This window comes from Ascaphus truei, chromosome 20, assembly GCF_040206685.1.
Source record: "Ascaphus truei isolate aAscTru1 chromosome 20, aAscTru1.hap1, whole genome shotgun sequence".
NCBI classification, from domain to species: Eukaryota; Metazoa; Chordata; class Amphibia; order Anura; family Ascaphidae; genus Ascaphus; species Ascaphus truei.
Genome location: NC_134502.1, coordinates 8135069 through 8162891, shown reverse-complemented (window position 1 = coordinate 8162891; position 27823 = coordinate 8135069). Strand labels below are relative to the sequence as shown.

The following is a 27823-nucleotide window of genomic DNA, read 5'->3' as shown; positions in this document are numbered from 1 at the left end:
TGCCCAGCTGAGTGGAAGTGCCCAAAGCAGCGGAGCGGAGCGACGCAAAGAGAGCGGACACGGACGCATAGTGCCTCAAACAAGCTGCCTAAAATCACTGTTAAGGTTGTTCAAGTTATAAGTTCAGTTATTACTCTTACCCCCCTCGATGATCATTCCCCCAAGACCCACCCGGACAGCAGAGGGTGTCCAGGGTGACCAGTAGGAGTGGACATACCCACCTGTACCTAAACCTGTAATGGCAAAGAAAACCCCCCAAAATGGCGTCTATGGACTTACCTGACAAAGAAGGGGCGAAAGCGCGGCAAGAAGCATGGCGGCTGCTGTTTTGGCGGGACAGACTGGTAAGCTGAGTGAGGCCGCCCCCGGCTGCGACCGCCCCTGCCCTCATCCAGCTCCCGACTGACAACTCACGGCCGCGTCATCCGACGAGTTCCGGAGGCGACGCGAAGATCCGGATATCCGGCGGAGAGGCTGTCCCACCGGAAGTGCATCGCGAGATGGGTTCTGGCTCCCCCCGGCAGAGGCACACGAGCTCCACTGCCGGGGAGGGGTACAGACGCCCAGCGGACACTGAGGGAAGACGGCTAGACAGCGTGTGTGAAGGGGAGCCGAGCAGAGGAGGCTGTCACCCCAGAGCAGCCCCAGAGCAGTGGGGGAAGGGCACGAAAGGAGGGAGAGATACCCAGTAGGCAAGGGGGAGGAGGGTTGAAGGAGATGGAGGCCTAGCACACAAGGCAGGAGGAGGGAAACCAGCGGCCACCTGGGCGGGACGCAAGCAAGGGAGAGGGCAGGCTAGTGGAGGAAGCAGGGGGGTCGCAATCAGAATAGAAGGAGGTCCATGGGTGCAGGGGGGGGGCGGCTCCGTGGGTCCCCAGTTAGGCATTACAAACAGGCCAGAATGCGGCAGATAGGTTCGAATACTAATAAACACACTGAGACATGTAGGTTGGGGGATTTAAGGGTCGTCTGAAGTTAGACCCAGTTGGGGGAGGAGGTGGCTGCACGACGATGTTTAGCAGTAGCCGGCGGGTGGTCGGGAGTCTGTCACCAACCCTGCCCGCAGGCATGTGCTTCTGCGACAGGGAGTTGGGCCCAGCCCACTCCCCTGTTAAAGCCCCGGAATCCCATGGTCCGCAGGAGGGACTATGGCGCTGGACTGGGAGGGAGGAAGGTCCAGTGGGAAGGATTTACTTCCAGGCATTTACCCTGGGGCCCTTTGGAACCACCAGGGTACTGTTTATGTGTTTATTTGTATGTTGTTTCCCTTGCCTTTCCCTTATGTCTTTCCCCACCCATGTTCCTGACCCCCGAAGAGAGGGAGTGATCCCCGGAGCAAGATGTCAACACAGACGGCACCACCAGCGAGGGATGCACCTACACCGCATCTGGCTTAGCTTTCCACACAACATACAAAAATGGAAGTAACATTTATCTCCCAAAACGTTAAAGGGTTCAACAGCCCAAAGAAACGCAAGGTAGCCGTCTCTGAATTCAGACGCAGAGGGGCTGACGTGATTTTCCTCCAGGAGACCCACTTTAGTACACACAGCAGCCCAGGTTTCTTAGATAAAGGTTACAGGCAGTTTTTCCTGGCCTCCGCTAAAGAGAAAAAGAAAGGGGTAGCCATAGTATTCAACAATAAATCCCCCTTCCAGCTAGAGAGGGCAAAAAGGGACAGCAAAGGGAGATATCTTATCTTAGTGGGACTCCTACAACAATGTAGAGTAACTTTAGCCTGTATATACGCGCCCTGCGAGAACGATCCAAAGTTCGTTGTGGAGTTCTTCCTGGTATTGTAAAGGTGTGCTGTGGGAAATATAATCCTAGCAGGGGATTTCAACAAAACAATAGACCCCCGGCTAGATAGATCACCGCAGCAGCAAAAGCCTAGACACACAGGGAATGGGCCACTGCTGGAGGGCCTCAAGCAGGGGAGCTTGGTAGATATATGGAGGGAACAGCACCCAGGGGAGCGGAGCTATACTTTTTACTCACACCCTCATGACAGTTACACCAGGATTGACCACTTTTTTGTGTCTAGTAGAATGGTCCCACAGATATCCGATTCCAAAATACACGACATTACGTGGTCGGATCATGCATCAATAGAGCTGAGATGCACACAGATTAGGCCTACTAGCCCGGGAGCAAACTGGAAACTTAATGAATCACTGATTAAGATCCCAGAATTAGAGAAAAAGGTTAAAGAGGAGATCAGACAGTTTTTCCAGACCAATCTAGGCAGTGTGGAGTCCCACACAACCCTGTGGGAGGCTCACAAAGCCACGATGAGGGGGGTGCTAATTAGCATAGCAGCGAGAAAGAAAAAACAGAGGGATGCCAAATTGATACAGCTATATAAGAGGTTACATGAGCTCTCTGCACTACATAGCGATCAGGCAGAGGAGATACCCTAAAGGAGCTGAAGGATGTAAGGACTGAGCTTAACCTCCTCCTCCCCTTCAGGGCCGAGAAAGACTTGAGTTGGACACGTAGAAAATTTTATGAGAAAGCCAACAAGCCGGACACAATGTTAGCCAACCGACTCCGTAATAGGCAAACAAATTACAATATACAAACAATTCGAACAAAGTCGGGGGAGACATCCTCCAACCCTAAAGTTATAGTGGAAGAGTTTAAACAATACTATGCTCAGTTGTACAATGGGGAGAAAGTCCACAATGTAAATACAAGGCACAGACTGCAGGAATTCCTCGCAGAGGCTACTCTGCCGCAGTTGGGCAGGTTGGAGAGCGAGGCGATACAGAGTGATTTCACACGTGAAGAACTGACAGCAGTAGTCAAAAGCTTGAAGTCTTCCAAGGCCCCGGGCCCAGACGGGTTCTCTTATTTACATTATAAAAAATTCATTGGAATACTAGCCCCACACATGCTCAGGTTATTTAACGGGGTCCTGGCGGGAGAGCCTTTCCCGGCCCAGATGCGCCAGGCGTCAATCTCCTTGATTCATAAGAAGGACAAAGATCCCACAAATTGCCAAAGTTACAGGTTGATCTCGTTGATAAATTCGGATGTTAAAATCTATTCTAAATTACTGGCCAATCGTTTAAGTGTTATCCTGCCTAGGCTGATCCATCCGGACCAGGTTGGCTTTATTAGAGATAGACAGGCGGCCGACAATACCAGATGGGTAATAGATATAATTGACTTTGTCAACGCCAGCAAGGTTCGGAGTTTGGTGTTAAGCCTGGACGCGGAGAAAGCCTTTGACAGGATAGACTGGCCATACCTGGAGACCACGCTTGGGGCATAAGGTTTCGGGGAAAAGATTTTGAGGGCAATAAAAGCACTATACACGTCTCCTGCAGCGAGGGTTCTGCATCAGGGCTTCCCCTCCGAGTTGTTTCTAATCAAAAGTGGGACGAGGCAGGGGTGCCCGCTCTCGCCCTTGCTCTTTGCCTTATGCATCGAACCGCTGGCTGCACACATACGCAGTAATAGGGACATAACGGGGGTCCAAATTAACTCACAGGAGCACAAATTAGCGTTATACGCTGATGACATTATCTTGACAATCACCAAACCGCTCACCTCTCTCCCCAACCTATTTGCGCTCCTGGGGCGGTTCAACCAGCTCTCAGGTTTTAAGATAAACCAATCAAAGACTGAGGCGATGAGCTTGAACATCCCCGGGGATATGCAAAAACTATTGGAACTCAATTTTGAGTTTAAATGGCAGTCCAGGTCCATCAAATACCTAGGGGTGAATGTCACAAAACAGACAACATCCCTATATCAAGCAAACTATCCCAGTCTGATAAGGATCCTAAAAAAGGAACTACAGGATTGGTCAGCATATGGTATCTCATGGCTAGGCAGAATATACAGTGTTAAGATGAACATTCTCCCCAGAATACTGTACTTGTTTCAAACTCTCCCGACACCGGTAGTAAGATCCGAGATTAAGGACTTACAAAACTCAATAACTGCATTTATTTGGAAGGGTAAAAAACCACGGCTCAAAGCAGCAATTATGCAGAAACCTAAGGAAGCGGGGGGTCTGGCAGTGCCATGCTTGTTGTCCTATTATAAGGCAGCTCAGCTGTGCCAAATTACACAGTGGCATGGGGACCCGGAGCTGTGTCGGTGGGTGTCACTGGAGAGGGAGTTGTGCGCCCCACTAGAGCTCAGGGATCTCATCTGGTTCCCGAAAAAAAGAATTAAAGATATAAAAGATCCATTGACATCGGTGGTCAACTCACTCTCGGTCTGGGAGGTGTCCAAATATAGCTACTCATTGACCTCTGAACACACATTAATGGCCCCTTTGTATGGGAATCCGGATTTTGCTCCTGGTCTAGAGGGGAAGAATTTTCAGATCTGGCGACAACGGGGGGTGCACAGACTAAAGGACCTGGAGGGCAGCAACACCATCAAATCATTTGATCAATTGAAGTCAGAAACAGACATTCCTAACACAGAATTTATTAGATACCTCCAGGTCCGGGCATTTTACAACAAACACACGGTGAGACCACCCTTAACGAATTTTGAAATGCTCTGTGTGCGGGGAAATGACACACGGGGACTGATCTCCACTCTATACAGACAGGTGGTCGGTACTGACAAAGACGCAATAACTAGACCCAGATTCATGAGCTTATGGGAATCAGACCTACAGGAAACACTAGAGGACGAGGACTGGACGGAAATATTCAAGGCGGCCGCCAGCAGCTCTATCTGCACGACATTGAAGGAGAACTCATATAAGGTATTGTTGAGGTGGTATCTCACCCCAGTCAGGTTAGCTAAATTTATTAAAGGCGCTTCCCCGCTCTGCCCAAGGCAGTGCGGGGAACAGGGGGATCTGGTACACATGCTGTGGTCCTGCCCGAAGCTTATGCCAGTTTGGCAACAGATTCGAGATTGGCTACAGAGGATCTTGGGCCTCCAAATTCAGCTAGACCCGTGGCTGTTCCTCCTAGGCAAACCCACTGATGAAGTATCGAGAACGGGGAACAAATTAATAGTACATTTTGCAACAGCTATGCGGTGCGAGACCGCAGCATTGTGGAACCAGAACGCAATTCCATCAATAGACAAAATTAGAAATCGAATTTGGTTTGTATGCCAGATGGAAAAGTTAACGAGTCTGGTTAACGATACTGGCGAAAATTTTCAAAGTCTGGCTGCCTTGGCTTGCCCAGACTGATATCCCGGGGATGAGCAATGCCCCAATCGGCTTTAATAGGACAAAATGAGTTCTCCTTGGATGCACAGACAAGGCGACAGAACAGACACAGAGGACCAACGGTAGCCCCCCCCCCCCTATAGGGAGCTAGGTCTCAGCTGACGCTTCTAAACCCCAATATGCGGGAGTGCCACAACACCAAGGGCCGGTGGTGACCGTCCGACAGAGAGATCCAGGAAGTGAATGGGAGCACCTTCTCAACCCCCCTCCCTCCCCCCCCTCACCTCCCCTTACTCCTCTACCTGTCTATGTCCTGTCGTCTTCCCTTCCCCCTGTATGTTAAATGTGGTATGTCTGATGTTGAGTCTGTCCACCAGGACCATGTAATGTAATATGTTGGCATGATTTATACTTGGATATAATAAACAGAAAGTTGAAAAAAAAAAAAAAGAAAACAGTTTAGTAAAAATTGCGCGCTAAAAAATTTTTTTTCAAGGTAGGTGCGCTATGGGTTGTGGGGGGGCCCTGCTCCTTTCATTTGTCCTGGGCCCCATGATTTCTGTTGGCAGCCCTGCTTATTAGCAAAACATTTACTGAATTTAGAACACACAAATGTATTTATTTATAAAATGTTTTACCAGGAAGTAATACATTGAGAGTTACCTCTCATTTTCATGTATGTTCTGGGCAAAGAGTTTATGATGACAAAAAATACATGGTTACAAATACATTGTTACATAAGTGAACAGGGTATACATTATATACAAGACATTGCATGCACAGTTAGAGATAATATATATTATAGGTTTATGTAACAGTTACAGACCAGATTAAAATGTCAGACAGCTTTAGTTTTGAAAGAACTTAGACTGGTGGTGGCTGTGAGAGTCTCTGATAGATTGTTCTGGTGGTCTTGTTTTTTCTCATGTGTGAACTCTCTGATGTTTAACAAGAGTAGAGTTACGGGTAAAACATTTCCCACATTCAGAACATACACATGGTCTTTCTCCCGTGTGAATTCTCTGATGTCTACAGAGAGCAGAGTTATATGTGAAACTTTTCCCACATTCAGAACATACAAATGGTCCTTGTCCTGTGTGTATTATCTTATGTCTAAGGAGAGCAGAGTTATATATGAAACCTTTCCCACATTCAGAACATACAGATGGTCTTTCTCCTGTGTGAAGTCTCTGATGTTTAACAAGAGTAGAGTTACTGGTAAAACATTTCCCACATTCAGAACATACAAATGGTCTTTCGCCTGTATGAATTCTCTGATGTTCAACAAGAGTAGAGTTATGGGTAAAACATTTCCCACATTTAGAACATACAAATGGTCTTTCTCCTGTGTGAACTCTCTGATGTTTAACAAGAGTACAGTTATGGGTAAAACATCTCCCACATTCTGAACATACAAATGGTCTTTCTCCTGTGTGAACTCTCTGATGTTTAACAAGAGTACCGTTATGGGTAAAACATCTCCCACATTCTGAACATACAAATGGTCTTTCTCCCGTGTGAATTCTCTGATGTGTAACAAGAGTAGAGTTCTGGGTAAAACATTTCCCACATTCAGAACATACAAATGGTCTTTCTCCTGTGTGTACTCTCTGATGTGTAACGAGATCTACATTCTGAGTAAAACATTTCCCACATTCAGAGCATTCAAATGATCTATCTCCTGTGTGAACTCTCTGATGTTTAACAAGAATAGAGTTCTGGGTAAAACATTTCCCACATTCAGAACATACAAATGGTCTTTCTCCTGTGTGTACTCTCTGATGTGTAACAAGATCTACATTCTGGGTAAAACATTTCCCACATTCAGAGCATTCAAATGATCTTTCTCCTGTGTGAATTCTCTGATGTTTAACAAGATTAGCTCTCTGGCTAAAACATTTCCCACATTCAGAACATACAAATGGTCTTTCTCCTGTGTGTATTCTCTGGTGTGTAATGAGCTTAGAGTTATATGTGAAACATTTCCCACATTCAGAACATACAAATGGTTTTTCTTGTACTGACAAGTTCTTGTGAACGTTCCCTGCATTCATGTTTCCTTTGTTACATGCTGTAATAGGAGTAGATGCATATTCTGTCCCTGTATATTCTCTGATGGTATAAATGTAGGAGTCTGGGAGATTTCCTTCTTCCTGTGAGGTTGATTCCCTAGCCATAATGCTCACAGTTTCTCTCAGACTCTGGTTTGGTATATCTTGACTAATGTGATTTGCTCCGTGATACATTTGAGTAACACTGGTATCTTCCATTACACAATCTGGTGAACAGAGCAAAATATGATATCCTTCATGAGAATTCCTGCTCATGCATCCATCAGCTGGGGAAAAAATTTGAGTAAAGAAATGCATTAACATTGGATACAAAAAATGATTTTCAAACGTCAGATTTACTGTAGTTTAAAAAACAGGATACACACGGTAAGATGTGTAACAAATCGGGTATTCAGTAAATGTTTCCAAGTAGAAGTGAAGAAATGCATTCAAAATGGCAATAAACTTAATTTGTGAGGATATTGCCTACCAGCGAGATATATATATATATATATATATATATATATATATATAAAATCAGGAATCATGTACCACATATATTTCCACTTTATTATGGGAATTGTAAAGTTACAAAAGAATATTAGAAATTATTGATATATACTAATTTGTGATCAAGTTTCCTTGTTTTATGAAATATGTTATATAATGATTTTTCCTAGAGCACCCACCACAAAAGTGTTTATTACTCACCAGTGCTGATATCTGTAGGATTTTCCTTCTCATACTGCTGGTGACCCCTTACTGTATATACGGCTCTTCTTCGCGCTCAATCATTGATACAATCTAAGGTGTCACATTGACACATCCTGTATATGTCAGGGGAGACACGTATATATTTAAAGTGTTTGCACCATAGAAAAGTCTTATTCCCGTTATCTGCTATATTGTTATGTCACGTGTATTATACTGCTATGCAGTGCTATGTACACGGATATCGCTAGAGATATACATTCAGTTCCTGTAGTTTTGGAAATCAAATCACACACACACACACACACACACACACACACACACACACACACACACACACACACACACACACACACACACACACACACACACTTTCTTACCTAGAGACAAGAGAGCCTAGTAATTCTCCATCATCACATCCTTGTAAAGTTCCTTCTGTTCTTCTGTTAAATAATCCCACTCGTCCTTGGAGAAGTAAATTGCAACTTTATCAAACTCAACTGGTTCCTGAAACAGAGAATTCTCCAATTGTTGTTGTTTGTTTGTCAGGAGGAACAAAATCATCAGAGCAGCTGCTGGCATTTTTGAGAGCCTCTTACTGTTCAATAAAGTACTGTATTGGCCCAAATATAGTGCTATGTTTTATTCCTAAAAATGTCCTTCCAAAAACTGTACTCGTATTATATGCGCAGCCTAACACCTTTTATTTTTCATGTAGAACACCTTAAAAACTTTAGGGTCGTATTATGTACGAGGCCGTACTATATTCGGGCTAATACAGTATGTCTTGTGGCATCACTTAGACTCTGCAATCAGTACACTAGTATATTCCCTGCTACATTACATTATCTGTCCTACTATTAGGGGAGTATCTTCTACAGTATGTTACTAAACAGTTAGAATGTGAGGCTAAAATATAAAGTAGTATCAACAACAGAATCAGTCTGTATAAAAGCTTATTATTACTACATAATGATCCGTTGTAAGTTGTACATAAAAATATGAAAACAGTTTACAGAGAAAAATGAATAGAAATATAACAAATATAAAACGGCACAATTTCTGTGCACTTTTGTCTTCCCGTTTTGCATTTTTTATGCTAATTTGTATATTGCTGATAAAATAATCCTAGTTTGATTGTGAAATGGTGCTCAGAAAGTGCTGGGACCGTGTGTAATGGAAGGGAGCATAAACTGGGTTTGTATGAATAAAAAAAGCAACAGTCGTAAGCCTTAAGAGGGCATAAGGTTACCCTGAAGGTTGGGGTGGGTTGTCCAAGGACACCCCCCAGTTCCTCATTGGGTTAGCCCCAGGTAATGTACTCACAATATTCTCCTTCCTCCCAGTGCCTCCCTTCCAGAGCGTGCAGCTGTATTGGGATAAAGATTCCAAAAGCCAGGGTGTGCAGCGCACAGCAATGAATGAAAAGAGCAGGTCTTGCAAAACGATCCTTTATTGGTAAGTCATAATGATTAGGGAGCAGCAGCAAACCTTCTACGCGTTTCGTTCCAAAGAACTTTATCAAGAAGTGCTGTACATAGTAAAAACAACGATTTAAATACCACTGACTGCCGTTATTTCGCGCTAAGTGGTGACGTCACTAAGCGTCACTAACCAATGAGAAATATGATCACCGCGCATGCGTCCCGCGGCAAAGTACTCAGGGACTCCCTGCTCATACCAGCCGCGCTCAATCATTGTATATATATATCATATACATATATATATATATACAGATACATATATATCATCATAAATCGTTGTTTTTACTATGCCCCACTGAAGAGAAACCACCTTGCCCCACTGACAGAGAGACCGCCCTGCACATGTACTTCTCACCCCCTTATTCCAGCAAGGAGGCCCACAGGTAAAACTGACCTCACACTGAATGTGTGTTATTGTTGGTAAGGGGCTGAGCCTCCAACCCACAGATAGGGAATAAGTTCTTGTGTTAGTCAGCGCTCCACATGGTGCTAGGTATGTTTCTTTTGGTGAAACATACGCTAGATTTTCTGCTATTAAAATTTCAGCTAATAAAAAGCCTATATTATTTTTCCCCTAATATACATTTCCTGTTTTACCCTCTGCACGAATCTCCTACATATGGTGGAAGAAGTCGGTGCAAGGTGGCCCTTGAATTTCAGCAGCATTTAGGTTAAATTGTAGCGGAGACTGGTGAGAGGCAGGAAGGCCGTACAGCAGGGGGTTACAATAATCGAGAAGGGAGAGAATGAGTGCCTGCATTAGAGCTTTAGCAGTGCTGGGTTTGGGTTCTGAGCTTACAGGGGGGATGTGTGCTGGATTTGGGTTCAGAGCTTTATCCTTGATAAAATGCGATCATGCACAAAACGCTATAAGGGATCTGTTTGTCACCTATGATGGCCACTGCAATTAAGCAATCTGGACCATCTCCCTTCCTGGCAAATCTTGCTCTCCGTCACCAACAGGAAGTCACTTCAAGCACACTGAAGCAAGCAAGGCCATCTTGCTTCCTGGCAAATCCTGCCCTCTGGTGCCGACAGGATGGACACATGGACAAACACACGCCCTCTCCCCCCTGACAGGAAGTAAGCTTTTCTCTGGCTCATTGCCAGCAGCTGCCGCTGGCCTTTAAATAGCAAGCAGTGGCAACTTGTCTTTGCACGTGCAAAGTAGTCAAGTACTGGATAACTTGATCTGTCTGAGCTCTCTGTTGCCTTTGATTTGCCTGCTGCCTGTCTTGACCTTTGGAACTGAATCTAACTACCCTTTGCCTGCTGCCTGCCTCGACCTCGGACCTGAATATCCTTTGCCTGCTGCGACCTCCGAACTGGACCTGACTGCCCTTTGCCTGCTGCCTGTCTCGACCTCAGAGCTGACTACCCTTTGCCTGTTGCCTGCCTCGACACCGGACCCGACTACCCTTGCATCCCAGGCCTCTGATCCCAGGCTGAGTTTGGTGTATTAGGCTGTGCTTATACTACCGTTGCAGCAAAACAAATGCATTGTCACCGTCACATGCACTTATAATGCATGCGGCGGCGACAAAGCGACAGTGCTGCCAAAAATTTGGTAGTACCTGTTTGATTTTTTTGTCGGTGACTGTCTCCCGTTGCGGCCAATCGCGAGGTTCTCCATGCCTCTCCCCGCTCCTTTTATGAAGTCGCTGGCCCCTCCTCTCCCACCCATGCCCATTCAACCTTAACAGCCCTCAAGACTTCCATTTTGTTGGGGGACGCTCTGCAGATTTTCTCCTTTCCCTCCTTGTGGAGCCCCCAGGGGACAGGCACTCCTTCGGCTGCTCCTAGAGTAGCACCTTGCATACATAAACACACAGCATCTCCCACTCACCCAACAACACCGACTCAGCATCTCACACCCACACCCGCCCAGCATATCACACACACGCACAGCATCTCGCACACACTCACCCAACACACAACCAGCATCTCACACCCACACACCAACCCGCCACGGCATCTCACACAAACACGCCCAGCATCTCGCATGCACAGCATCTCGCACTCACCCAACACCCACCAACCCCCCCAGCAGCTCACACAGCATCACACTCACCCACCCAGCATCTCACACAAACACACACGCACAGCATCTCCCACTCACCCAACAACACCTACCCAGCATCTCACACCCGCCCAGCATATCACACACACACAGCATCTCGCACGCCATCAAACCCACACGCACAGCATCACTCACCCAACAACAACCAACCAGCATCTCACACCCACACACCAACCCGCCCAGCATCTCACACACGCAGCATCTCACACACCCACCCACCATCTCACACACCTACAGAACTCGCATAACACAAAAAACCCACACAAGGATAGCGGACTTTACTCCCGCAGCATCACACACACATGCACAGCATCTCACACGCACAGCATCTCACTCACACATGCACAGCATCACACACACACCCAGCATCTCACCCAACACCCACCCAGCATCTCACACCCACACACACCAACCCGCCCAGCATCTCACACGCACAGCATCTCACACACCCACCCACAAAACGTATCACACACCCACCCACACAGCATCTCACACTCACAGCATCACATACACACACCCAGCATATCACACGCACGCCATCACTCACCCGCCCAGCATCTCACACACACACACACACACACACAGCGTCTCATACGCACAGCATCTTGCGCACACACACCGCCTCTCCCCCACACCCAGAGACCCCGCATAGCACAAAAACACACATACAAGGATAGCGGACTTTACTGCTCCCGCTCATATAGAGCATGCCCCCCTTACCCAAAAAAACTGTCTTGGCAGCGGGCCAACTCGCATCAGGTGTGACCAGCTCCTAATGTCGTCGTTCCCACCTCATCCCACGTCTCCCACTGTCCCCCCCAACCTCATCCCATGTGTGACCGGCTCCCACCACATATTATATTATTCTTCCTGTTACAGGGACTCACCCAGTGATAACTCCGGGGGGGCACTTCCTGCTTGCTCTGCCCACTTCCGATCCCTGTGGTAATATCTCCCCCCCCCCCCCGGTAACAAAATCACAGCAGTGACACCCCCACTACGGCGGCTCAGTGAGATCAAACAGGAGAGACATGTAAACTGACAAAGCAAGGGAGTGCTAATCAGGGGGGATCTCTGACTGAGGGGGAATCTCTGATTGGGGGGATCTCTGACTGAGGGGGGGGATCTCTGACTGCGGGGGGGGGATCTCTGACTGCGAGGGGGGATCTCTGACTGCGGGGGGGGGATCTCTGTGATGAGGGGGGAGAGGGAATCTCTGTGACTGAGGGGGGGTCTCTGGGGGAGGGGGAATCTCTGTGACGGGGGGAAGGGGGAATCTCTGTGATGAGGGGGGTAGGGGGATCTAAAGGGAACACCTATCGATAAAACCCAAAGGCGTACCCTGATAAAATAAGTCTAATGAAGTAACAAAAAACGTTACAAATAACACACGCCTAAGACTATAAACTGTCCCTAATACATATACAAGGACGGCAATAAGAGAGTGTGGGAGAGACCCACTGGGCTTAATAATGATCATTCCTGAGGCAGCTATTCATGGCCTAAGAACCTCAATTGAAAGAGTCCCTAAAACGGAGACATAGGAGAGTCCCCAAAAGGGACATAGGAACTGAGAGCTGGACACCCATACCTATTACTATCAAACGGCCTAAAACATAGGAGATCATGGATTTACAGGATACAATAAAACTAAAACCCACCACAGGAGCTAAAATTATTCAAACGCAATATAAAACTCATGATAAAAAGAGGGGAGAGGGCTGAGCGTGAATATACAGGTAAGGACTAAAATCAAAGGGTTACAATGGTCAATTACCTATAAAACAAGTGATCTGGTGAAGGAAGGACGAATGGAGCACAGCCATGCAAAAAATACATGTCCGGGGCTACAGCGTAGTACTAATAAAAGGGTCATTAATGAAAAATTGACGACATGGTGCAGACGGAATAAAAAAACCTACTCTTACGCGTTTCACGCTACACAGCACTTCTACTCTTACGCGTTTCACGCTACACACAGCGCTTCTACTCTTACGCGTTTCACGCTACACACAGCGCTTCTAATCTTCCGTGTTTCACGCTACACACAGCGCTTCTACTCTTCCGCGTTTCACGCTACACACAGCTCTTCTAGTCTTCCGCGTTTCATGCTACACAGCGCTTCTACTCTCCCGCGTTTCACGCTACACACAGCACTTCTACTCTTCCGCGTTTCACGCTACACACAGCGCTTCTACTCTTCTACGTTTCACGCTACACACAGCGCTTCTAATCTTCCGCGTTTCACGCTACACACAGCGCTTCTACTCTTCCGCGTTTCACACTACACACAGCGCTTCTACTCTTCAGCGTTTCACGCTACACACACGCTTCTACTCTTCCGCGTTTCACGCTACACACAACGCTTCTACTCTTCCGCGTTTCACGCTACACACAGCGCTTCTAATCTTCCGCATTTCACGCTACACACAGCGCTTCTACTCTTATGCGTTTCATGCTACACAGTGTGCTTCCTCAGAGAGTATATAATCACATTGTCGGGGTCCATTTTTGTAGTCTTTTCCCCGAACCGGAAGTGACTTGTCGGCAAAAAGCCGCATGCGGATTGGCTGGTAAACTTGTAAACAAGTGTCTGAAACTCAGATCATACACATACTACGGATAGGGGAAATGGACATACTTCTCAACTAAACAGAATGAGATGGACGAGAGTAACAATTAATACAATAACCAGAAACGAATACAAGTATATTAAAACGGATCAGTACAGATAATAAAATAGTAAAAACAATAGAATATGTGTGTGACAGGGTGAAGTCAACCCCTATCAGTTATGCCTGGGAAACATATGTCTGAGTGCTTCATCCAGCACTCATAAGGGTTAACTCAGGTGGAAGCTAGCTAATCAGGATGTAAGCTGCCACCTGAGAGCCAGCAAGGTAGATAAGGATCTTGTTACCAGCAGTAGCTGGCTGTCTAAGATGAGACCACATGGATAGATGTGCTGCGAGCCAGAAGGATACAGCACACTACTTACTGCAGCCAAAGTAAGATTTCTTTCATTTGTTTGCATGACTGCTTAAAAAGACTCTTACGGTTTGGGTATGGTTTAGCCAGCCAGCCTGCTAGCTAGGACTGCTGTGTTAGTCAGTTTTCTCCCAACGTGGAGCAGGATTTATTTGCTTAAAGGGACAGTGTACCCGCATGTTATGTTGCTGTGGAGAAATAAAGCTACTGAACGTTTTCATTTATCCTGAAACTACACGTGTGGACTGTTCCCTGACCTCGGCTACAGGCCGTCCTGCCACAGGTGGTGTCAGAAGTGGGATTTGGACGGGCCCTGTATCTGAAGGGCCACACACCCACACAGAAGGGGAAAAAAAAAATGGAGACAATTTTTTCTCAGATCCTTGAGCAACAGCTCCAGCTAGCAGAGAAGCAAGCTGAGCGACAAGCCCAGCAAGATGAGCAACAGGCCCAGCGAGAGGAAAAGCTACTCCAATTGCTGGCCGAAGGCCCAGCCCCAGGCAGACCAGGGATTCAAAATAATCCACCGGTGATGCTGCATAAAATGAAGCCAAACGAAGACCCAGAGGCATTTCTCCTCACTTTTGAAAGGGTAGCCACGGCCCACGGCTGGACAGTTGATCGCTGGGTAACGACTATGGCTCCACTCCTCATAGGGGAAGCTCAGGCAGCCTACCAGGCTCTTCCAGCAGACGAGGCCATGGACTATCAGCAACTAAAGGCTGCTATTCTGGATCGCCTAGGCCTCACTCCAGAGACCTACCGACAGCGGCTCCGGACAGTCAAATATACAAACAGAGACAGACCCCGGGTCGTAGCCCACCGCTTAGTAAACTTATGTACCAGGTGGATACAACCGGAAAAACATGACAAGGCAGAGATCCTTGAACAGTTTGTGCTCGAGCAGTTCATACAGATACTGCCCCCCTCCTCCCGCTCCTGGGTAAAAAGACACGCTACATTTTCCCTGGATTCAGCGGTCCGCTTGGTGGAAAACTTCCTGGGCGACGACACCCAACAGGATAGCTGGGAATGGCCGGTGCAAACACCAGTTGCTTCCGGTGATACTATAGGCAGGAGAGCAGACAATCGAGGGGTCTACAACCCGCCAGCTCGGGAGATCCAGTCAACCCGATCGGAAAGCCCTTTCCCATCTCGGAGGGTTCCTGGTACAAACTCCCGCAGAGACGCCCGTCCTGAGTCCGAGGCCACTGGATCACTCAAGGGAGGCCGCCACCCACAGTATTCCCCGAGAACCTGGACTCCTGTCACCCACCCGGTGGAGAGGATAACCCTACCAACCAGAAGGGAGGATCCCATCCAACAGCGGAGAGGTCCAAACGCCGAGCCCCGTCGAGAGCTTCCGCTGACGACCGAGGTTGCGGATTCAGGAGATGAGATGGACTGTTCATATGGCAGAACCACTGCCACAGCTTGTCTCCGAGGGGACCACAATCCGTGGTTAGTCCCAGCATCTCTGGAGGGGACAAAAGTAAATGCCATGCTGGACTCGGGCTCTGGAAAAACCCTGATCCTAGAGGGCCTAATTCCAAGCAATAGACTATCTTATGACTCTCCTTGGAATATCGAGTGTATCCATGGGGATACAAAGAGATACCCGACGGCGAACGTTCTACTGCGTATCCAGGATCAAGAGGCTAGCCTACTAGTGGGAGTTGCTCCCTGGCTACTGGCTCCTGTTCTACTTGGCCGAGACTGGCCCTACCTCGAAACATTGTTGGCCCCTACTCCTACGGAGCCTACTTCTCTGGTACCGGAGAAGCCCGGAGACTTGTTCCCTTTTTCCCCAGAGATTTTTCCCCGTAGACACCATGTCCCAAAGACATGTAAACAGAGACGTGCGGAAAAAGAGGACTGGTTAAGAAAGGCTGGGACTCTTGGTAACATTAGTCAGCCCAAAGTACTGCAGGTCATGGCCGGGGTGGGGAACAGATAGATACGGGAATTTTGCCAGACCTGGATCTTCCTGACTTCCGTCAGAGGCAGAGGGAGGACCCAGCTCTGGCTAGACAATATGAGAAGGTGGTACAGGTCAACAACAAGATAATGGATGAACAGGGTGTAAAAGTGTTTCCACATTTTGAACTGTTGAATGACATTCTATATCGTGTGAATAAGGTTACACAAACAGGGGAGGTCATTCGACAGATGCTAGTCCCTAAAGGGTTGATTAAAACGGTGTTCACCCTAGCCCATACTCTCCCATGGGGTGGTCATTTGGGCAGAGATAAAACCACGGACCGCATCTCGTCCCGGTTTTACTGGCCAGGCATACATGGTGACATCATGAAACTATGTGAGACATGTCCTGAATGCCAGTTAACTAGCCAAAAAGGACAGAAGCCGGCTGCCTTGGTTCCTCTGCCCTTGGTAGCCGTCCCATTCGAGAGAATTGGGGTAGATCTGGTCGGACCTTTAGAACCCTCTGCGAAGGGACATAAATTTATACTCGTTGTGGTAGATTATGCCACCAGATATCCTGAGGCCTTCCTCTGAGATCAGCCACTGCTAAACAGGTTGCTCACAGGCTGTTAGAACTGTTCTCTAGGGTAGGACTTCCCCAAGTAATGTTAACTGACCAGGGAACAAATTTCATAGCAAAGTTAATGCAGGATGTCCTAAAGTTATTGGAGGTAAAATCTATCCGGACCTCAGTCTACCATCCTCAGACTGATGGATTGGTAGAGAGGTTTAACCGTACTTTAAAAACCATGCTTAGGAAGTTTGTGGACACTGAAAAGCGAGCTTGGGGTGAACTTCTCCCTTTCCTGTTGTTTGCGGTACGAGAAGTTCCCCAATCATCTACAGGCTTCTCCCCGTTTGAGCTCCTATATGGACGCCAACCTCGGGGTATTCTCGACCTACTGAAGGAATCCTGGGAGGAGGAGCCCTCCCCCTCCAAGAATACCCTTCAGTATGTCATAGACCTTAGAAATCGCCTAGACATGATAGGTCGGTTTGCTAAGGAAAACCTCAAATCTGCTCAAGAACGTCAAGAAAGGCAGTATAACTAAAATGCTCGCTTGAGGGTCTTCCAACCTGGGGACCAAGTGATGCTACTACTACCGACATCAGAGAGTAAACTCATTGCGAAGTGGCAGGGTCCTTTCCAAGTTCTCCGCCGCACCGGGGAGGTGAACTATGAGATCTCTCAACCAGGGTCCAGGAAAGGTAAACAAATCTACCACGTGAACCTCCTGAAACCCTGGAAAACGATGAGATCACTGTTCATCCACCCTCGGGAAGGAGAGACGGATTTTGGTCCGCAGCTTCAAAAGGGTAGTACGTACAATGACCATCAGGTTCCCATGGGAGGGCAGTTAACAACGGAACAAAGGTCAGACCTACTAGAATTATGTGACCAGTTCCCAGATGTTTTTTCGGAGCTGCCAGGGCAGACTAATTTAGTGTCCCATAGGATTGAGACAGAACCTGGCGTAAAAGTACGGTCCCGTCCCTATAGATTGCCAGAGGGCCGAAAAGACCTGGTAGAGAGGGAGATAATAGACATGTTGGAATTGGGCGTGATCGAGGAGTCCCACAGCGAATGGTGTAGCCCTATCGTGTTGGTCCCTAAACCAGATGGGAAGGTGAGGTTTTGCGTGGATCTGCGAAAGGTAAATGCTGTATCCAGATTTGATGCATATCCAATGCCTAGGGTGGATGAATTGCTTGACTCGCTTGGGAAAGCAGAGTATATCTCTACCCTAGATCTCACGAAAGGATATTGGCAGATACCTCTAGCGAAAGAATACAAATGCAAAACTGCCTTCGCCACCCCTCTCGGGTTATACCAATTCGTCACTATGCCATTTGGGTTACATGGGCTCCAGCCACGTTCCAAAGGTTAATGGACAAAGTACTACGACCCCATAGTGCATATGCCGCGGCCTACTTGGATGACATTGTCATCTATAGCAGACACTGGCAGTCTCATATAAAAAGGTTAAGGGCAGTCTTAACGTCCTTAAGAGAAGCAGGGCTCACTGCAAATCCAAAAAAATGTGCCCTGGGTAAATCCACTACAAAGTACTTGGGCTATGCCGTTGGGGGAGGGATAGTAAGGCCACTAGCTAGCAAGGTGGCTGCCATAAAGGAAGTCCCCGCCCCACAGACAAAGACACAGGTCCGCTCCCTTTTGGGGTTAGCAGGGTATTACCGGCGGTTTATCCCCAATTTTTCAGAAATATCTGCACCCCTAACAGATCTGACAAAAAAGAGTGCCCCGACCCAAGTTAAATGGTCTTGGGAGTGCCAAGACGCCTTTGACATGCTAAAAAAGTGCCTGTCAGAGGGCCCCGCTATTCGGAGCCCAGATTTTAAAGAGCCCTTCATCATCCAGACGGATGCCTCAGAGGTAGGACTGGGAGCAGTGCTGTCTCAGCAATTTGATGGTGTTGAACACCCCATACTGTTCATCAGCCGGAAGCTGTTCCCAAGGGAAGTGAGGTATTCCGTTATTGAGAAGGAGTGCCTCGCTGTAAAATGGGCAATTGAGGCCTTGAGACATTATGTCGCCGGAGTACACTTCACCCTGGTCACTGACCATGCGCCCTTGAAGTGGTTAAACACCATGAAGGACACAAATCCAAGGTTGACCAGGTGGTATATGGCCCTCCAACCCTTCTCTTTTGATATTCAGCATAGACCTGGAAAAGACCATGGAAATGCTGATTTTTTGTCAAGAGAAGGAGTGGAGGGTCGGGCTTCAGCCGTGTGGGACACTAGCCACACACAAACAGGGGAGGTATGTGACAGGGTGAAGTCAACCCCTATCAGTTATGCCTGGGAAACATATGTCTGAGTGCTTCACCCAGCACTCATAAGGGTTAACTCAGGTGGAAGCTAGCTAATCAGGATGTAAGCTGACACCTGAGAGCCAGCAAGGTAGATAAGGATTTTGTTACCAGCAGTAGCTGTCTGTCTGAGATGAGAGCACATGGATAGATGTGCTGCTAGCCAGAAGGATACAGCACACTACTTACTGCAGCCAAAGTAAGATTTCTTTCATTTGTTTGCATGACTGCTTAAAACGACTCTTACGGTTTGGGTATGGTTTAGCCAGCCAGCCTGCTAGCTAGGACTGCTGTGTTAGTCAGTTTTCTCCCAACGTGGAGCAGGATTTATTTGCTTAAAGGGACAGTGTACCCGCATGTTATGTTGCTGTGGAAAAATAAAGCCACTGAACGTTTTCATTTATCCTGAAACTACACGTGTGGACTGTTCCCTGACCTCGGCTACAGGCCGTCCTGCCACAATGCCTAATGGTGATACTGATGTAGACTAAATGCAAGTTTATCCCATTGTATAGACCAGCGTTTCCCAAACTTTTTTTTCCGTGACCCGGTTATTTTTGAACTTCTCCTTCGTGACCCACTAAAATTTTTATCGTCTATAGGTAAAATAAAACCGTTATGAATGTCCATACAGATTTCATATATTCTCCCAATCCCCTCTATTCTCTCTCTCCCTCCCCCCCCACCCTCTCTCTGACCTGCACAGACGCACACAGTCACTGACCTACAGACACTCACACAGACAGACCAAACACACACAGCCACTGCTGGCCTGCACAGACACACACACAGCCACTGATACACACAGTGGCTGTGGCTGATACACACACAGATCCATACACACACAGATCCATACACATACACAGATACATACACATACACAGATACACACACACACACAGATACATACATACATATACACACACACACACACAGATCCATACACACACACAGATACATACATACACAGATACATACATACATACACAGATACATACATACATACATATACACACACACACACACACACACACACACACACACACACACACACACACACACACACACACACACAGATACATACATACACCGATACACAGATACACACAGATACACACATACACACAGATACACACAAACACACACATACATACACACACACACACACACACACACAGATACACACACACACATATACACACATACACACACATACATACATACACACACACAGATACACACAGATACACACACATACACACACATACACACAGATACACAGATACACACATACACACACATACACTCCCCTATATACACACACACACACACAATTTATTACAGAGGCAGCGACGGATGTGAGTGACTGGAGAGGGGGGGGGGGGCGGGGGAGACAGGAAAGGCCAAGCGATCCAAGCAGGCGGCTCTACGCCACCCTCTGCCCGCCAGCGACCGCGCAGCCACCACTGCGCCTATCTCCCGCACCAAGGGGACTGAGGGGAAGGGAGCGCCAGGAACGGAGGCACAGGTGCGCCCTCGCACCACTTCCTACCTCATGCCGGGCATCGTGTCCTGTGGGGGGGCGGAGCATGTCATGGGCGGCAACATCATGATGCGGGGCTGCAGTAGGAGCCCGAGTCAGCGAATCACCGTTGACACCCCAGCGATAGCAGCCTGCACCACTTCAGCACCGTCCCGCACCTCACCTCGGGCCGCCGCAAGGAGGGAGGGGGGGCCGCCGCAAGGAGGGAGGGGGGGCTGCCGCAAGGAGGGAGGGGGAACCCGCCGCAAGGAGGGAGGGGGAACCCGCCGCAAGGAGGGAGGGGGAACCCGCCGCAAGGAGGGAGGGGGGGCTACCGTGCGGCCAGAATCGCTGCGACCCGGCAATTTTGCTTCCGTGACCCGGTGCCGGGTCGCGACCCACCATTTGGGAAACGCTGGTATAGACAACCGGAAATAATATAAAATGCAAAACGAACCACTAGTGATATATATACCGGCACCGGGTCACGGAAGCAAAATTGCCGGGTCGCAGCGAGGCTGGCCGCACGGTAGCCCCCCCTCCCTCCTTGCGGCGGGTTCCCCCTCCCTCCTTGCGGCGGGTTCCCCCTCCCTCCTTGTGGCGGGTTCCCCTCCCTCCTTGCGGCGGGTTCCCCCTCCCTCCTTGCGGCAGCCCCCCCTCCCTCCTTGCGGCGGCCCCCCCTCCCTCCTTGCGGCGGCCCCCCCTCCCTCCTTGCGGCGGCCCCCCCTCCCTCCTTGCGGCGGCCCGAGGTGAGGTGAGGTGTATATATAATGTTCTAGTTAGAATAGTAAATCCTATAATGATGATCTGAAGTGTATGACTTAATTACCAAGTGTATAATGCATGTATATAATACATTGTGTGTTTAAACTAAGTTAACATGTTAAAGCTATAATACATTAACCCATATAATCCTATAGGCATATAATAAATCTAATAATCTAGCAAAAACTATATAATCAATGTATTAATATTATGTGTATGTAACAATAAAAAATAAACAAAATAATTATAGTCATACTTGGAATAATATAGCAGTAAATGAAATGGACAGCCCTCAAGGAAAAAAACACATGATACTTAATGAAAAAAGAAAAACATGGCACTAGTAAATAAGGACCACTAATATACAGAAGGGAAAGACAGCACATACATAACTGGGCCCAATGATAATAATGATACTGATAATGGACAAAAGACATACAGTATAATGTATAAAACATATTTAAACCAAGAAATGTTTTCATTCCCAATCGGTATTCATACCCCCGGGTGAGAGTGACCCGAGGGTATAAATCCAATACATTTCCCTACGATTCAAAGCTGCTTCTCTATTTCCCCCCTGACATTGGGTGGGTGGGTGATTGAGGGGGTGGGTGAGTGATTGGGTGGGTGGGTGATTGGGTGGGTGGGTGATTGGGTGGGTGGGTGATTGGGTGGTTGGGTGATTGATTGGGTGGGTGGGTGATTGATTGGGTGGGTGGGTGATTGGGTGGGTGATTGATTGGGTGGGTGGGTGATTGGGTGGGTGATTGGGTGGGTGGGTGGGTGGGTGGGTGGGTGGGTGGGTGACTGACTACTTGTGGTCTCTCTCCCTCTCTCCCTCCCCCCTACACACACACACACACACACACACACTCTCTCTCTCTCCCACCCTACACACACTCTCTCTCCCCCCCTACACACTCTCCCCCCCCCTCCACACACACACTCTCCCCCCCCCCCTACACACACTCTCTCCCCCCCCCCTACACACACTCTCTCCCCCCCTACACACACTCTCTCCCCCCCCCTACACACACTCCCTCTCTCTCCCCCCCTACACACAATCTCTCTCTCCCCCTCTCCGGAGCAGATCTCTTCGGCTGATGCCTCTCCTCGGGGTTCCCCTGAGTCGGTGTTAGCTCTGGAGGAACACAGGCACCTCACCCTCCCTCACGGAGCAGTGCTGCGGCTGTTGGTCGCGTTTGTGGAGGGGGGAGGGGGATGGGGGAAGCCCCCTCCACACACAGTGGAGTAGGGGGAAGCGCCAAGACTCGGCTCTCCAGCCTCCCCAGGCAGCACACGGGAGGGGGCCGCATGGGAGCAGGGCAGCACACGTGAGGGGGGCAGCACACGTGAGGGGGGCAGCACACGTGAGGGGGGCAGCACACGGGAGGGGGGCAGCACACGGGAGGGGGCCGCACACGGGAGCGGGGCAGCACACGGGAGGGGGCCAGCACAAGAGCGGGCCAGCACGGAAGCGGGGCAGCACACGGGAGGGGGCCGCATGGGAGCAGGGCAGCACACGGTAGGGGGCAGTACACGGGAGGGGGCAGCACACGGGAGGGGGCAGCACACGGGAGCGGGGCAGCACACAGGAGCCAGCACACGGGAGGGGGGCAGACGGGAGAGGCAGCACACAGGAGGGGGCCACATGGGAGCGGGGCAAGCACGGGAGAGGGGCAAGCACGGGAGAGGGGCAAGCACGGGAGTGAGGCAAGCACGGGAGCGGGGCAAGCACGGGAGCGGGGCAGCACATGGGAGCGGACAAGCACGGGAGTGGGAACCACCACCACCCCACCCACATGCACAGCCACGCAACACAACCCCCCCCATCCCATCCCAGGTGGCGGACACCCCAGGGCAGGATGGGGAGATCGGGGGAAGGGGCTAACCCAGCGCTGCCTGACGGCCCTCTTTCCCGCGTTAACCCAATCAGGGAGGGGGATTATTTAATTATTTATTTTTTAAAAGAAAATTGGCGCGAGCAGGGGAATTCATAGAGCCGCAGCAACGACTCGCCAGCGGCCAAAATCCACTCGCCACGGGCATGTAGTTATAATTAATTGTCGAACAGTGTGTGTGTGTGTGTGTGTGTGTGTGTGTATATATATATATATATATATATATATATATATAAGGAACAAGCGCTTCAGACAAAAGTAACATTCCGAAAAGGAGTCCCTGCTCCGAAGAGCTTCCAATCTAATTGGAAAGTAGGAAGAACGTACAGAGACAGTAGGAAGGTGTTCTGGTAAGTGCGTCTGTAAGGGGCGACGGTCAGTGTATGAGGTGTATAGTATCAGCCACGGAGCTACTCGTATGCTTCGTTACAGAGGTGGGTTTTAAAATTGGTCCTAAAGGTGGATATAGAGGGTGCTAGTCAGATATTGAGGGGAAGGGCATTACAGAGTGTGGGGCAGTCTGTGAGAAAGGTTTCAGGCGGGAGAGGGCTTTAGATACAAAAGGGGTAGAGAGAAGACATCCTTGAGCAGAACGCAAGAGTGAGGATGGTGTATAGTGGACAGCAGGAGACGGGAGAGAATACAATATATACAGAGCACAGTTACAAATTGTAGGGGAGACAGGCTTAGAGGCCGGATGGCTGAACAGCAGAAGGTTACAGGAGACAAGAGAGAATACAATATATACAGAGCACAGTTACAGATTGTAGGGGAGACAGGTGAGAGGCAGGAAGGCCGGACAGTAGGAGGTTACAGGAGACAGGAGAGAATACAATATATACAGAGCACAGCTACAGATTGTAGGGGAGACAGGTGAGAGGCAGGAAGGCAGGAGAGCAGGAAGTTACAGGAGACGGGAGAGAATATAATATATACAGAGCACAGTTAGGCTGCGTCCATAGAGGGGGGAGCAGTGTGGAGCCGCGCTGAAGCCTGTGCGATTTCATACACATGTAGACGAGCCAGCGCGCGCGATAGGGGGGGGGAGCCCAGGCAGTAACGTTGCTGGGGCAATAACCTGCGACGCACCGACGTCACGGCGCTGTGACGTTGACACTGCTTCGCGCTGATTGGATGTTTTCAGCTGACAGCGCGCTGAAAAACAGCTTCGCCTGTCGGCTGAAAATTCCAACTCTTCAGCACGCCTGCGGACGCTCGCGTGAGCCCCCTCTCAAGACATCCTCATTGAGGATGCCGGGCGGGGCTCAGCGCGTAGCATCCGCACGGCTCAGTGCTGCCTGTCCTTCTATGGACGCAGCCTTACAGATTGTAGGGAAGACAGGTGAGAGGCAGGAAGGCCGGACAGCAGGAGGTGACAGGAGAGAATACCAAAGAAATGTGAAACAAAAACAATAAAAGTGATGATATTATATATGAGGTGGAAAATAGCAGCTCTAACCCCGTGACATGGCCCGTGCTCTGGTAGTTTGATGAACAGATGTGAAATATATGAAATGAAAAAATACAAATCATGGTGCAGCCAATAATAAGTGACTTATTTAAAGAGACAGACTTCAGAGGAGGGCCTATTACATGCTCCCAGCAGGGAGGGGGGTCTCTGATATGCTACTTCTCCTAGAAGAAATCTGTTAGTGAGAAAAACACATCATGTAACTTTTATTATTCGCTGCACCATTATTTGTATTTTTTCATATATTTCACCCCGTGAACCTTACCTGGCAGACGACATACTACTTTGGGACCAGAGGACGGCCCATCTCAAGGGGATAGAGCTGCTGTTTATTCATCTCATACATAATATCGTCACGTCTCTGGGGAAGGTTATAGTCACATTATTACATGTGAGGTATCTATATGTACAGTAAGTAGTGTCACTGTACCTTGGCACACTATATACTGGGGTAACAACCCTTGTTTATGTTATTGGTTGTACTATATACTGGGGTAACAACCCTTGTTTATGTTACTGGTTGCACTATATACTGGGGTAACAACCCTTGTTTATGTTATTGGTTGCACTATATACTGGTGTAACAACCCTTGTGTATGTTATTAGTTGCACTATATAGCTGTGTAAGAAATACCCAGGAAGCGCCGGTTACATTTGCTTTCCTGTCACACGATAACCCTGTGACAGGGTGCCTTCCCTATTAGCTTTGTAGGGAAACCTGTGTACAGAGCGCGAGCCCAGCACTGAGCAGGTTAATGTCAGGGCAGGTTAATGTCAGGGCAGGTTAATGTCAGGGCAGGTTAATATCAGGGCAGGTTAATATCAGGGCAGGTTAATATCAGGGCAGGTTCTCCTAATTAGCTCAGGTGGCTCGTAAGACCTTTAATAAGCCTAAAAGCTCTCAGTGCTCAGGACTCTGATCCAGCAAGCCGAGAGACACCGCCACCCCGCTGGAGACCGTCTCCCTCTGTCTCTCCCCACCCCCCCGTGTGACCGTCTCCCTCTATCTCTCTCCCCCCCCCCCGTGTGACCGTCTCCCTCTATCTCTCTCCCCCCCCCCCGTGTGACCGTCTCCCTCTATCTCTCTCCCCCCCCCCCGTGTGACCGTCTCCCTCTATCTCTCCCCCCCCCCCCGTGTGACCGTCTCCCTCTGTCTCACCCCCCCGTGTGACCGTCTCCCTCTGTCTCACCCCCCCCGTGTGACCGTCTCCCTCTGTCTCACCCCCCCCGTGTGACCGTCTCCCTCTGTCTCACCCCCCCCGTGTGACCGTCTCCCTCTGTCTCACCCCCCCCGTGTGACCGTCTCCCTCTGTCTCACCCCCCCCGTGTGACCGTCTCCCTCTGTCTCACCCCCCCCGTGTGACCGTCTCCCTCTGTCTCACCCCCCCCCCGTGTGACCGTCTCCCTCTGTCTCACCCCCCCCGTGTGACCGTCTCCCTCTGTCTCACCCCCCCCCGTGTGACCGTCTCCCTCTATCTCCCCCCCCCCCCCCGTGTGACCGTCTCCCTCCCCCCCCCGTGTGACCGTCTCCCTCCCCCCCCGTGTGACCGTCTCCCTCCCCCCCCCTCCCCCCCCCGTGTGACCGTCTCCCTCCCCCCCCGTGTGACCGTCTCCCTCTATCTCTCCCCCCCCCCCCCCGTGTGACCGTCTCCCTCTATCTCTCCCCCCCCCCCCCCGTGTGACCGTCTCCCTCTATCTCTCCCCCCCCCCCCCCGTGTGACCGTCTCCCTCTATCTCTCCCCCCCCCCCCCCCCCGTGTGACCGGCTCCCTCTGTCTCCCCCCCTCGTGTGACCGTCTCCCTCTATCTCTCCCCCCCCCCCCCCCGTGTGACCGGCTCCCACCACATATTATAATATTCTTCCTGTTACAGAGACTCACCCGGTGATAATTCAGGCAGGGGGCACTTCCTGCCTGCTTTGCCCACTTCCGGTCCCCGCGGTAACCCCCCCACCCGGTAACACAATCACAGCAGTGACACCCCCAGTACGGCGGCTCAGTGAGATCAAACAGGAGAGACGCAAAAGCCTCTAGCGGTTACCATGGAAACTGACACAGCAAGGGAGTGCTGACTGGGGGGGTCATTGCACATCTGGGGGGAAGTTTATGAGATTACTGCTCACATGCTGACCGGACTTCAGATCAGAGAGCAAGCTGGGAGGTATATAGTATATACAGCCACTAACCTAAAGTTGGGCGGTATATACAATATATACAGTCAGTAATGTAAAGCTGAGAGGTATATACAGTCCCTAATCTAAAGCTGGGAGGTATATACAGTCACTAATGTAAAGCTGGGAGGTATATACAGTCACTAATGTAAAGCTGGGAGGTATATACAGTCACTAATGTAAAGCTGGGAGGTATATACAGTCACTAATGTAAAGCTGGGAGGTATATACAGTCACTAATGTAAAGCTGGGAAGTATATACAGTCACTAATGTAAAGCTGGGAGGTATATACAGTCAGTAATCTAAAGCTGGGAGGTATATACAGTGACTAATGTAAACCTGTGAGGTATATACAGTCAGTAATCTAAAGCTGGGAGGTATATACAGTCACTAATGTAAAGCTGGGAGGTATATACAGTCACTAATGTAAAGCTGTGAGGTACTGTATATACAATCAGTAATGTAAAGCTGTGAGGTACTGTATATACAGTAATATACTGGAATGGTTCCCTCGCATCAGCTGAATATTAGTAGGGGGGTGGTGGTGCTGTTTGGGGCGGGTAGAGTTACAGCACTGAAGATAAGAGCCCCGGTATGATAGCGCTCTCGCACCTTTTGGAATGGTTATAGTGTTTTAAAATGCAATAGGTTTATTCTGAACATTAGTTAAAATATAGGGCTTTAAAATAAATTATTAAACTAGCCAAA

General features: G+C 49.1%; 1 protein-coding gene across 1 annotated transcript; it reads right to left on the bottom strand.

Moving 5' to 3' along the window:
* Positions 1–5798: 5798 nt before the first annotated feature.
* LOC142471273 (uncharacterized) lies at positions 5799–26930 on the bottom strand. Its single transcript, XM_075578086.1, has 4 exons — positions 26825–26930; positions 8298–8424; positions 7918–8033; positions 5799–7493 (listed from the first exon to the last, which is right to left on the bottom strand). Exon 4 carries the CDS (start codon positions 7480–7482, stop codon positions 6079–6081), a length of 1404 nt encoding a protein of 467 aa, XP_075434201.1. The 5' UTR covers positions 7483–7493; positions 7918–8033; positions 8298–8424; positions 26825–26930; the 3' UTR covers positions 5799–6078.
* Positions 26931–27823: the final 893 nt, after the last annotated feature.

Coding starts and splice junctions, on each gene's coding strand:
- LOC142471273 (XM_075578086.1), bottom strand. CDS start 7,482: ATGAGCAGGAATTCTCATGAAGGATATCATATTTTGCTCTGTTCACCA.